Below are 14206 nucleotides of genomic sequence, written 5' to 3'. Positions count from 1 at the left end.
ATTAGTATGCATATATAATCAAAAAATTTTGAAACAATTGTTTATTAAAAATTTTATTTAAAAAATAAAATTTTGAGGTAAAATTAAAAAGATTTTTACATGACAAAATTTTAATTTTTTTTGATTTATATAATTATTTGTATTTAATAAATTTTGTACCAATATTTTAACTCTCTTTTATAATATGAGAAAGTTTTATGAGTACTTATTTTGTCTAGATATTATTTCATTCATGATAAGTCAATTTAGAGCTAGCTGGCTTTCTAAACCATACACGTCATATATGGTAGTTAATAATAAAAAAATATTCCAAAATCTTGTAAAAACAATTTATGGCTCCTAAGAAATCACTCCTTAAGATCCTTAATTATGTTTTTAAAATGTTTATTAAATTAACCAAAATCAAATTTTAATATTTATATATAATTAGCTTCAATCTAAAAGTATTATGCTATTAACAATAAAATAATAAAATTATTTTATACGTATTATTAATATTAAAAAAAAATGCTTTTCAATTCATTAATGCCTAAAAAACTAATGATTTACGAAGCCCCTTGCAGTGCTTTGCCTAACTACTCTATTGGGACTTGTTGGTCAAAATAAATAAAATTTGAAAAATAAAATTTTATTTTTATAAATATTTATAAGACATCTTTATAGAGCACAGTTATAGCTATCGATTCATATATTGTTCTTTATAATATATATAAAAAAACACCAGAGTTTTAACCGATTTTGCAAAAATTGGTTCTACTAACCACAGTCTCACCCACTATTAATGGGGAGGGGAATATCAATTTAATTTGCAAATTTTACAATGGTGGCCCCCACCTCCCTCTTAAATATACTTTTCGCGTCCAATAATTATGCAATATTATATATCAATATTAAAAAAATATATATATTATAATATAAAAGGTTAAAAATCGTTTCGGACCTCTCAGGACGCATTACGAATTGAGATATTTTATTCCAAGAAGATAATCTGTTTTTAGCCAAATAATATTCTCTATAAATATGATTTATTGGTTTCCACATTAATAGCAAATATATTATGGTTTGCGCATATCTTTTAATTAAACTATAGTTTATATAATATCAAATATTATAATATTTTATAAGATTCATTAATTTTTTAAACAAATACAATGGGTTGTGTTTTCTGGTTAATAATAAAGCCATCGCAAGAAGCGTGAAATTAGATATTATCTTAGTTTGAGACAGACAAATAGTTAAGAATTTAATGGCTATATAATATAATATTTTGTGCTTTTAAATCAGGGATGGGATATGCCACAGTTAAGCAACCTACAAGGGTTTTAGCAGTAAAGGACCTTCATCCGATTGTCAAAATTATATATCATATATACAATATATGATTTTATTTGGCTTTTAAAATATTTTCCAACAATTCTATATTATAGACGGCCGGCGGCAGGCCGATTTTTAGCCGCCGTCAACAATCGGTGTAAATCGGCGCAGTTATAAATTTTTATAACATAAATTTTTTTAATTGCTTATTATTTCTTAAAAAAACGAATGTACATTGCTCTACTATCTCAGCATATTTTTTAATATTTATAATAGAAAACTCATTATAAATGCAAAATCGATTTCATAATTTTATAATTATCATGTATAAAAATTATTTTATTTAAATTTTCGGGATAATAATGATCCCCTTGAATTTAACGTCAATTCACCGGTAGAGAAAACTCTTCACTAGATGTGCTAGTCACCCGAATGCAAATAATTTTTTGGCGAGCCTGGAAAGATTAAGAAGTTTACTCTTCTTTTCTCTCCAAAAATTTAAGAACGTCCGTATCTTGTGAATATCGTTTTCCAAGAAAACTGTGTCATTCTTGTTCTAAGTCACCTAACTTGGAATCATAATTTATATTTGTTGAATGTTTATTTGCCAATTTTGTCAAATAAATTAAATTTAATAATTCATCTTGATCCTCATTAGCTATATTTACTACCTGATTATCATCATTCTCTATATATTTAAGATGTTTTATTACAAATTCTGAAGCTGAACAATTTTTCTCTATTAAATACTTTGACACAATTTTCAATTTTTGAAATCATGGATCTAAGAGAAGCCAATACCTAGATAATTTTAAATAAAAAATAAAAGAATATACTTATTGATATATATTTCATATATATTTGTATTAGATATTTCATATATTTGGTATATTATATATATATATATATTTATCCATATTATTATTATTAAATGATAAATGTCAATCAATTATTAATATATATTTAGAAACATAAAAAATATTGATTTTTGTTTATATTGATTGATAAAGAATTGACGCGGAGGAATATAATAATTGTAAAACAAAGAAAAGAATTTTTTTATAGACATTTTGAATTATTATGATTTTTATGGTTGTTTTATAATTGGAATTAATTTTAAAAAAAGTTATAAAATAAAGAAATGTTAAATAGTAGTAAAATGTTCAAAATTCTAACCATTAATATTAAGTTATAATAATAATCGGTGAGATTATTGAGAAATTATAAGTTATAATCATAATCGGTGAGATTATTGAGAAATTATAAGTTATAATCATAATCGGTGAGATTATTGAGAAACAATATTATAAATTATTGAGAGTTATTTTATTGGTGCAGTGGTACCAGGATTCGTTAACTCTTATTGGGTGATTTTGTTAGGAAAATTTCAGAATTTATTAATCAAGAAAAAGATTTTCGGGGACCGGGTTCCTAAAAACATTACTGGATTCTGGATTTATAAAAGGTAGCAAATTTGTTTTTTTTATTTACACAACGCAATTACTTTTAGATTTTTGAAGATTTAATTTTTTTAAAGAATTTTTAAGTTTTTTTTTTAATGAAATTATGGCTTTTTCTTTTGTTACTGTTAATCGTAAGCCTGATTTTGATAAAATGCAAAGTTATAAGGATCATTTTAATAAAATGTTTAATTCAAAGTTTAATAAAGTGGATGTAACTAATAATATCATTACTGCAGTAATTTTTTTTGTGTTATATGTAACTTTGATTATAATGAAACATGCAATTAAGAAAATAAAAAGAAGATCTATTAAAAATAAAGAAAATGATATAAAAAATACTAATACTGAAAATTTAATTTCTGAAATTTTGGTGAAATCTCCAGATATTTCTGAGGATATCCAAAATAGCTTACATTTAATTTTGTTAGAATTAAAAAAATTAAATGATAAAAAGAATATTATACCGGAGGAAAAATCCGAGGAAATATTAGATACTGGTGAAGTATTTAATTTTCCTCAGAATAATAATATATCAGAGGATATCAATAAAAAATTAAATTCAATAGTGATTGAATTTAAAAAAAAAATTTCAGAGGTTTTAATTGAGAAACCTGTTGAAATTGTAAAAAATTATAATAAAAATAGTACTTTGAGACAAAGTACGGAAGAATCTTTAATTTTATGTGAAATTAGAGAAATGAGAGAAAACATGAAAGTTTTGTCCAGAGATGTGTCCAACTTAAAAATTAAAAATAATAATATAATTGAAAGTTGTGAACTCTGTGGAAGAAGAGGACATATCGGTAAAAATTGTTATTCAAGAGACCGAAAAATGAATGAGAATGGTAATGCAAAACCAAGTGAAAAAAATGACATTGTGTGTCATAGATGTGGTTTTGTAGGACATATTAAACGAAATTGCATGGTTAAAGAAGCAAATTTTAAAAGTGGTTTTCCGCAAAGAACTTCGGTAGTGATTAATCCGGTGGTTAGAAGTATACAAAATCCGTCGATTAAAAATGTGGATAAAATTGAAAATAACAATACAGATTATGATAGAATGTGTTTCAAATGTGAAGAAATGGGACATATTGCTATCCATTGTATCCAAAGTGTGAGTGGGTCACAGTGACTAGATGATTTGAAAGATAATCATATAAAAATAGATAAATTAATTTTTGAAAATATTAAATTTTTGATATATAAAATTTTATTAAAAATTTTGTGGATATATATATTAAAATAGATAATCATCATGGGAATGAGGATTATACATTGAAATTTAACTTGAATAAAAAGAGTTGTAATGTTGGGAATTTTTATTGTCATTTTGATGAAATAAAAATTTTTAAATTAGACAGTAATCTGAATAAAAAGGATTATTGTAATCAAATGAGTGATATATATCCAGGGGAAATTTTAAATAAAACCATAAATGAAATTGTATTAGTTATTTCATTATGAACAAATGATGAGTTAGAGAGATTTTATCATTTTGAATTTATACGAATAAAAATAAAGCTACATTTTCGTTATATATTTTTTCATTTTAAATTTTTATCAAAATGTAAATTACAAAAAATACAAAATAAAATGATAATTTTAAAACTTTAAATGTTACATTCCATTATAATGGCGTTTTCTCTGCTTTTATATTATGATATAAAATCGTTTCAGTTAATGGATCATTTAAAAAAAGTTAATTTTAATATAATAAAATAATGCTAATTGTTTAACAAAAATAATGCAAAAAATTAAAACTCTAATATAAGATAACTTAAGCAGGTGGCGTTGCCAAGATTTACCAATAGAGGTGGGGAGGGGGGCTTTGCCTTCAAGCTATCTTACCTCCGGGCTTCGGCCGGGTCCCTAAAAAATATTATATAATATTAATTTTTCATATCATCCTTGTTAAAGATGGCTGAACAACTGGATATACTAATTTTAAAATTTAAAATATTTTGTGGGGTTATTAGTCTCTAACCAATTGATAAGTATAAATAAAAAAAATATTAATAACAAAATTTTAGCCAAATTTATGATTAATAGCGATTGAAAGCATTATTCTGAAAATTTTATATATGTTTAGTGTTCAATTGTAAATTAATTTAATCCATTCGGTGTAGAAAGAAGAAAGTAATTGGCCCTCAAACCTCCCATTTTTTATAAACACTTATATCTTGTTCTATGTTAAAATAATTATTTTTTATTAAAAATTTTTACAGAGAATTTTGTTATAGATTTTATTTATTATTAAAATACTTCATATAAATAACATATTTTTAAAAATAAATTTCAAAATGTAGAATTTTATAAATATAATTATATTAAAAATTTATTGTAAATAAATATATTAAAAAATATATCATTACAATAAAATACAAGTAATTCTTGTTGCACATAACGGTATTTAAAAAAAATATAATTTAACAACTATATTTAATATATAAATGATTATATTATCAAATAAATAACTCCTATTTCAAATACAATACTTTTATTAAAATAGTATAATAAAATTTTTTATAAATATATGACTAAGAATTTACTATAATTAAGTTTTGCATATAAAAATTTTATGACTAAGAACATATTATAATCATATTGCAATTTTATTATTTTTCTCTGAGATTTGGCTCATTATCATGAATCATTATCTAGAATAATCTCCTTATAAATATTTAATAGGGCTAAACCATTTAGTTTTCACCGGTGCTATTTCTTAGGTTTTTAACCTTTTCAAAGTTGAAAAAGACCTTTCATTAGTGCAGGTACTAATCCATAAGGTATCTAAAACAATATAAAAAAAAATGTTTTGATTATTGGCAGGGAATCTAAAGCGCAATTACACATGGAAAAGGCCTGCAAATCTTTTTTGGTCTCAAAGAGTACTCTATTCTGTCAAGAATTTTCAAAATTCGACATTACAAATTAACTTATCATACTATCATCAGAGTAAAACTCCAAGACTTTCTTAATATCTTCTGGTGTTTCAAGTGTAATCAACGATTCAGTTTCAACCGGCAAAGAAAAATATAAGTTTGCTGTTTATGTTTACCAAATTAAACGACTTTTCTTTTATATTATTAAATTAAAATTTTTAAAAATTATAATAATTTAACTGTCATATTTAAAATAAATTTAAATTTTATTTAATATTTAGCCGAATATAAATTATATTAACTCTCATTTCTACATTTAAATTTATAAATTAATTATCTTTTTAGTTGTTCTGGCCAGATTTACAAAATAATTTATTCAATTCTGGTAAAAAGTTATATATTATATTTTATATAATATTAAGCCAAATTACTGAAATAATTGGTCGATAATTATAAGATGTCATAATAATTCAAATTCCAAATTATCAACGTCGAGAAAATCATACAAATGCAATTTGTAACCGGTTTCATAGATAGAATAAATCCCAAAGAAAAAAATGAGTTAGATCAATTGTTTGCAAAGCTGTATGTGGGCCATTCCACGTCAAATCGATCACGATTCGGCCGGCCCCTTTTAAAATTGTTAAAAATTTCTGGAATTATTTAGATAGGTAAAAGAGTGAGAAAGCCGTTTATTTTAGCTCGCTAGCACACTCGGTTCTCGAAATATAGGGGTTCAAAGGTACAAAAAAGAGCCACTTTGGAATCTGTAAAATTTTAAAAATGCTTATATCTCAAAAACTATTTATAGTAAAATAAATTATATTATATCATTTTGTAGGTAAAAAAACTCTCTAATGGGCTAACAAAGAATAATAAATATTGGCGCCATTATAGGCTTTTATCATCCGGTTTACCTAAATTGCTTTACCTTTATTTTTAAGCAAAATAGTGAGTTTGTTTTCGAATTTTTTAATTGCTTTTTATTTAGACACCTTTGCTAAATATATATACAATATCAAAACCTTGGCGACGCTATTGACTCCAAAAATTGATGAAAAAATTGATGGCGCTTTATGAAATTACGGATTATGGTTAAAATTTTGCTGCTAACTTATCAATAACCAGATATTTTCACTTTTTATACTAAAAAATTTTGATTTTCTACTAAATAACTGAGGATCAGAGTGAGCATATGCCCATTAGACACTTAATAATGTAACAAATTTCTAATAATAAATATCTTTCATACAATTTTTTTAATTTTTAAGGTATCTACAATTTCTTTTTCATCATTTGATGAAGATAATGGTATAATATTAGTCGTTAAAACTTTTTTTTACTCTAGATATTTTTTTCTTCGAATATTTTTTTTCACATAAGCGTTTTCTTTTAATGAGAGATTCCCCGTTTGATTGTAGAGATATATTAATGTTATCAATAGCTTCTTGATTAATTATATGAAGGGGAGAATCAATATCTACATTGTCATTTGAAGTATAAGGCGTGTTTACTAATTTTTGTCGCCATGAAGAGCATATTAACATATCTAAATTGAATGGTAAATTTTTTTGGGTCATCCAGGGTAGAATCTTTCTTAGATTCTCGCGATAATAAGCATGTCTCTGTAGATTAAATGGGTTGCAACATTTTAATATTTGGTACGTCCATCTGTATAGAATAAAATTTTAATTGATCTATACCTAGAATACATGCATTTGCACTCTCAAAATCCAGATTGTTATTGGTAGACAGACGATAAAATTAATCTGAACGGACAGGTTAAAATTATTTAGCAGAAAAAGAGATTGTTTTAAACAATTTATTTTGTAAAATATAATCGAATATATGCCTAATAAAATATTCGTTTTTACTGCAGCTGTTCTAATAAGTCATTCGCTCGCCATAGTAGCAAAGTAGAGATCTAAAAAATGTAAAATATGTTAAGGATAGTGGCAGGGGGGGGAGGGCAGAACTGGAAAATTTTATCACAATTTTATAAACGTATTAATATTTCCATTTTCCTTAAGAATAATATTTTTTAACAATTAGCGCCATCTACTTCTTTCTTCAATTTTTGGTAAAATGGTATATTTCGGAAAAGTCGATAGCGTCGCTAAGGTTTTGACATCGTATATATATTTATAAAAGGTGTCTAAATAAAAAGCAATTAAAAAAATTAACAAACTCACTTAAAAATACAGGTAAAGCAATTTAGGTAAACCGGATGTAAAAAGCCTATAATGGCGCCAATATTTATTTTTTTTTGTTAGCCCATTAGAGAATATTTTTACCTAAAAATTGATATATTATAATTTTTTTTACTATAAATAGTTTTTGAGATATAAGCATTTTAAAAATTTTACAGATTCCAAAGTGGCTCTTTTTTGTACCTTTGAGCCCCTATATCTCGAGAACCAAGTGTGCTAGCCAGCTAAAATAAACGGCTTTCTCATTCTTTTACCTATCTAAATAATTCCAGAAATATTTAACAATTTTAAAAGGGGCCGGCCGAATCGTGATCGATTTGACGTGGAATGGCCCATTTACGTACCTTTCAACATCACTTAAATCCCTACATCCAAGAATTTTAAAATAAAATATGTCCTATTTACATTACTCAAGTATATCGTAAAGAGATATGGAGGCGAGAATTGCAGATATAATAGATAAAGCCCTTCACTTAACAATTGTATCAGATGGCTGGAGCAACATCAGAAATGAGAGTATTATTGATTTTATGGTGATGACGCTTGATACAGTATTCTACAAATTTTTAAATACTGAGGAAAATTGCCATACGACAGATTGCATTGCTCAGGTTAAAAATGTAATTCATGAATTGAATCCGGAAAAAGTATATTTTTTAGTTACTGAATCGCTACCATAAAAGCAGCCTGGAAAATTGTCAAAATTTTCAAGAATCAGCTGAAGTATTTTCCCGTAATAAGAATCAATATGGTACAACATCTACATTAAGTACAATTAGCCAAACAAGATGGGCATCGTCAAAAAAATGTATGGAAATACAAATTAAAGTAGTCCTTATTGTGTCATCATTTATTCCACATAACAAAATTGTTATAGCTATCAATCATAAAAACATGTGAAAATCAAATTTAATCCAGTAGATTGTGCCCCCACAATAATTTTGCCTGTGAACGTCCAGTTGAATGGTGCTCGACCATTCTGTATGCTCTCAAAACTTCTCCCATAGCTTTCTCTCGTTCTTTAATATTTTTTATAGTGTCAAAATATCGACTTTAAAGTGTTTGTATTGTTATTTCAGCTAACCCATTCGTTGATGGTAAGGTGTTGAATGTATTAATTTAATATTTTTCTCTAAACGGAATCTTCAAAATTTTCTAGAAATAAACTGAGTGCCATTATCGGACACAATTTACCTTGAAGTTCTAAAACGTGCGAACCATTTCCTTAACGCTCTGATCATAGTGGTAGACATGGTATCTCTCATCAACTCGACCTTAAACTAGAGGTTTACATTAGGTGGGGTAAAAATATTTTTAACATTTAACGGGTAGCGGGCGGGTTAAAAATTTTTTAAGTTAACGGGAGGGCGTGGGCGGGTAAACCTTTGATATTTTTAGGCCAAATGAGCAGAACAGACTTTAATTTATTAAAAATAATACTTTTATTTCATAATATTGCATATTATATATGTTTAATTAAAATTACATTTAAATAAATAAAGAACCAGGCTAGCCATATTTTTGGTAGTCCTTTTATCACCAAATAATTTCAAAGGTTTGTGATCTGTTAGCAATATAAATTTTCTTCCAAAAATAAACGAATGAAAATTTTCCATTACAAACAAAAATGTTCGTGTCTCTTTTTCTATTGGTGCATCATTTTTCTCTGACTCCAAAAATGTTCGGAGCAAATGCGATAAGTTTTCTAAAACCTTTTTTAACTATGTGAAATAGCAGAGTTCCAAAACTAGTATTAGAGGCGTCACATTCAAATATGATTGGCAAGATTGAAGAATAGTGAATTAAAGTTTTATCTGATGACAAAAGCTTCTTTATTTTATTTAATATATCCTGGACCAACCCCAGAAACTTTTAATGGTTGTTAATTTATGCACTGAAGTGGCTATATCATGTAAATATGGTAAAAGTCTATCGTGATAATTCACAAGTTCTAAAAAAGATCGCAATTGGTGTATATTCTTAGGAGTTGGTATCCTTCGAATTGCATATTATATGGTATATAAGATAAATGGTTTAATGTAACCTTTAAATTACAACAGATCCTGATTTTTTCATTTGTTTTGCGCACGTTTACTATTAGAGTAGGCCACATCATACCGGTTTTTTTGGGCCAATCTCCTTCAATATTCCTGATTTAATCAACCAATCGAGTTCTAATTCAATTGGTTTTCGTAATGCAAGGTACTCTACCTGCTGGGTATGATTCCGGCCTTGCTGCCTCACTAAGATGTGTGCCAACTTTAAAATTGTTGATTGATCATATATAAATTTAAAGAATTAATCTTAAATTTGAATAGTTAATCTGATATTATAAATTGATGTGTTTGATATAATTTAACTATTCACAAAAACGTGATATTATATATTTTTCAATTAACTTTTGTATATATATGATATATTTTTAGTTCTTTTAGATATAGAATAATAATAAAATATTTTAAAAAATAATTAATTTGAATAGCTTATTTCATGGTGCCCCGGTTACAGTGGTACGATTTCGTTTTTCTTTCTCTTTAAAAAAAAATAAAATAAAGTAAAATAATAAAAGTTTTAAAAAAAAAAATTTAAAAAATATCCTTACCTTGATTTCTTTTGTAAAAATAAAAAAAGAAAATTCGTCGTTTGATATTGGAGATGATAAGAGGACATATAAAATTTTTTTGACTTTTCTTTTCGATAGTCAAAATTTTATCCAAATTTACAAAATTATAAAAGGTAAAAAAAAAAGAGAAAATAAAATATATATATATAAAAAGAGTAATATGATAAAAAAATATTTTTTCCATCGGAATCTTTGCATTTTTACGTTATGATGTTTTGTTTTAAAGCTTATAATATACCTCAGTGCATAATTATCGATAAAATGTTGAAGGAAATGGGAGTATGTAATGAATTCTCTTATGTCCGTGATAATAGAATGAATGAAATTGTCTTTTATTTTAAGTCCTTACGAAAAATGATTGATACCTATATGTCTCTAAATGGGAAGCCCTATGTTTTTGATGAAAATAATTTCATTTTTATATCTTGTGAAATTACGGAATATTAAAATTTAAATATTAAAATTTAAATATCTTTACGCTTTACATATTTGACATACTATATTTATAGGGTATAGAAAATTTTCCCTATGTTACGTTATTAAATATAAATTTACGCGATGTTTAACCTATAGAATATCAATAAAATTTTTTTAATTTTCCTTCATAATTTAAAGTAGTATGAAATTCCTTGTGACGAATCAAGTCTAGATATTTATAGATAATTCAAATTAAAACTTAGTGGACTAAATCCTCTTTACGAATTAGAATTAAATTTTTCACAGACAAATTATATTGAAACTTAGTGGATTAAATCCTCTTTACGAATTTGAATTAGAATTTTTATAGATAAACTATTAAAACTTGGACCATATTCTCTTGATTAAAATTAAAATTTTTAGACAACTTAAATTTGATTTTAATGGACTAAAATGTTTTGCTTTTACGATTTTAAATATTGAAAGTTTACTTTACTCAAATAAAATTTTATCATGGACGAAAAATTAACTCTTACACACACTCAATATGTTCCTAAATTTCCCAAGTTATCAGGAAAATTATCTGAGACTTATCTAAACTTAATAGAAACATACTTTGAAGGACATATTGAGTCAGACTCATCTAAAGTTAGGACACTACTATGTAGCTTACCAATTGAGATTGTAGACCAAGTTACGTCGATATGTTCTAAAGCACAGTTAAAAGACTTTAATACTGTTTTTGGTAAATTGAAACTGTTAATTCCAAGTGAGGACATTAATGTAAATATAAAGAACTTTAACTTAGCGGTACAAGGTGCCGAGGAGTCCTTCCATACTTTTTATTTTAGAATTTCAAAACTTTATAAAAAATGCGATTTTGATAACGATACAAGAATGATTGAGAAATTAATAACTTGTTCTTTAAATGATAATATCAGAAGGAAGTTAAATAAACATAAGCACTAAGGCTTAGATAAGATGATGAAATTAGGAGTGGAGTTAGATGGCAGCAATAATAAACCAGACGTTAGCGATACAAATTATGTAGACAATGATAAAAAATTGGATAAAAATAAAAAATTTTACAATTTAAACATGGATAAAATACCATGCAAAAGTACTTTTAGTAATAATGAGAATAATTCTAATGATTATGAACATAATAATTTTAAAGAAAATAATTTTAATTATAATGGACGTAACACTCGTAGGGAAAATTTTGATTTTAAGAAGAGGAATTATAATGATTTTAGGCCTAATGATAGTGCTAGCCGAAACTATCAAAACAATATTTTTCGAGACAGTGAGGGTAACTCTAAAAATTTTCGTAATAACCAATCTTCGAATAACAATTCAAACTATTACGGAAGAAACTCCATATGGCACAACAACAATAATGCAAACAATTATGATAGAAACAATGCCTGGCAATACAATAACAATTCAAACAATTATAATAGAGGTACTTGGCAAAACAATAATTATAATGGGAGAAACAATTCCTGGTCTTACAACAATCAAAGAAATCAGAGTCAATATAATAATCTATATGGTTATCAATATCAATCCTACAATAACAACAATAATGGAGAAAATAATATGTGGAAAAATTATAATCAAAATATTAATCAAAGAAAACCATTACAATATAATGACATGAATCAAAGTAACATCAATTGTAACATGAACATTGAAGAGATTGTTGAAGAAAAAAATAACCCTACACAAAATAATAATGGTAGTGATTTTAATATCAACAATTTAACTGAGTTTAAACTTAATGATAATGCGTTCATGACTACTTTAAAAGTAAATGATGCTGCTGTTACTATGCAGGTTGATACGGGATCCAAGTTCACAATTATACCTCATGATATGGCTAAACAAATAGGTATTAAAGATCTTAAAAAGTCCACTCTACAACTCACAGCATATGATGGAAACTTAATCAAAATTATTGGCTTCACTTAAGTTAAAGTAACCTACGAAGGTATCACCAAACACTTGTAAGCCGTGGTCGTTAAATCTAATAAAAATGCGTTATTGGGACGTATGTGGATTAATGCCTTTAGTAATATTTTGAACAAATTTATAGCAAACATTGATACCAACTATGAAGATGAAATAAAGAAATTAATAAAAGATTGCGAATCTAAACTGACTAAAAAACCGATCAACAAAGGGAATGTCAAGATACATCTACGTAATGACGCCAAACCGAAAATCATACCACCTCGACGGTTACCTTATTCAAAGATAGACGCTGTTACTAGAGAACTTATGAGATGGATAGGAGATGGAGTCATTGAGCCGGTAACAGATGTCCGATGGGCAAGTCCGATAACCGCTGTCTACAAGGATAATGGGAGCGTTAGGGTTTGCGCCGACTTCAAAGACACTGTCAATCCAGCCCTTGAGGACTTCAGATACCCACTTCCAAGAATAAATGATCTTATCGCTAAGCTCAAGGAAGGGAAGAAGTTCACCAAGATAGATTTCAAGGATGCGTTCCTACAAATTTCCATCGATGAAACCTGCAGAGACATATTAACTATATCTACACACAGGGGGTACTACCGGTTTACCAGACTTCATTTTGGGTTAAAGACTTCATCTGCGATTTTTCAACAAATATATGGATCAAATTTTCGGTGACATGAAAGATGTCATATTTTATATTGATGATCTACTAATTACGGGAAGTAGTGACGAAGTTCATTTCAACAACATAAAGAAGGTTTTTGAAAGAAAACTATCTCATGGTTTAGTGCCTAATTTTGCAAAAAGCTTATTTTTCAAAAAAAGTCTAAGGTTCTTAGGACACGACATCGACGCCAAGAGGATCCACGCCAACCATGACAAGATCGAGGCGATCGTTAAAATGCCGGAACCAAAATCAGCCGCGGAATTGTCAACGTTTCTAGGTATGGCCGGGTACTACAGAAAATTTTTGAACAACTTCGCTGAAATAGCTGATCCTTTATACAAGATTGTTAACAAAGAAAAATGGGAGTGGAATTTGGAACACTCCAAAAGTTTTGATGATCTAAAGACATTGATTAGTCTTCCTCCAGCTTTGACGTACTTTAATCCTGAACTACCTATCGGAATTGCGACTGATGCATCTAAAAGAGGTTTAGGAGCTGTTTTGTTTCACACTGAAAAAGATGGCAAAGAAAAACCGATAGCTTTTGCATCAAGAACTTTAGCAAAATCCGAAACAAACTATACCAATATTGAGCGTGAAGCTCTGGCCATTATGTTTGCTATCAAGAGATTTCAAGAATACTTGAT

At 26.9% G+C, this 14206-nt stretch overlaps 1 protein-coding gene across 1 annotated transcript; it reads left to right on the top strand.

Moving 5' to 3' along the window:
• Positions 1-11893: 11893 nt before the first annotated feature.
• LOC135930924 (probable serine/threonine-protein kinase clkA) lies at positions 11894-12883 on the top strand. The gene has a single exon (XM_065467728.1). The coding sequence runs from the start codon at positions 11894-11896 to the stop codon at positions 12881-12883; it is 990 nt and encodes a 329-aa protein (XP_065323800.1).
• The last annotated feature ends 1323 nt before the right edge of the window (positions 12884-14206 follow it).

The sequence above is a fragment of the Gordionus sp. m RMFG-2023 genome, chromosome 1, assembly GCF_954871325.1.
Source record: "Gordionus sp. m RMFG-2023 chromosome 1, tfGorSpeb1-WG-v2, whole genome shotgun sequence".
Taxonomy (NCBI): domain Eukaryota; kingdom Metazoa; phylum Nematomorpha; class Gordioida; order Chordodea; family Parachordodidae; genus Gordionus; species Gordionus sp. m RMFG-2023.
This window is presented reverse-complemented; position numbering and strand designations above follow the sequence as displayed.

Excerpts from the sequence above, each read along its gene's own strand:
- LOC135930924 (XM_065467728.1), top strand. The coding sequence starts at position 11,894 with ATGAAATTAGGAGTGGAGTTAGATGGCAGCAATAATAAACCAGACGTT.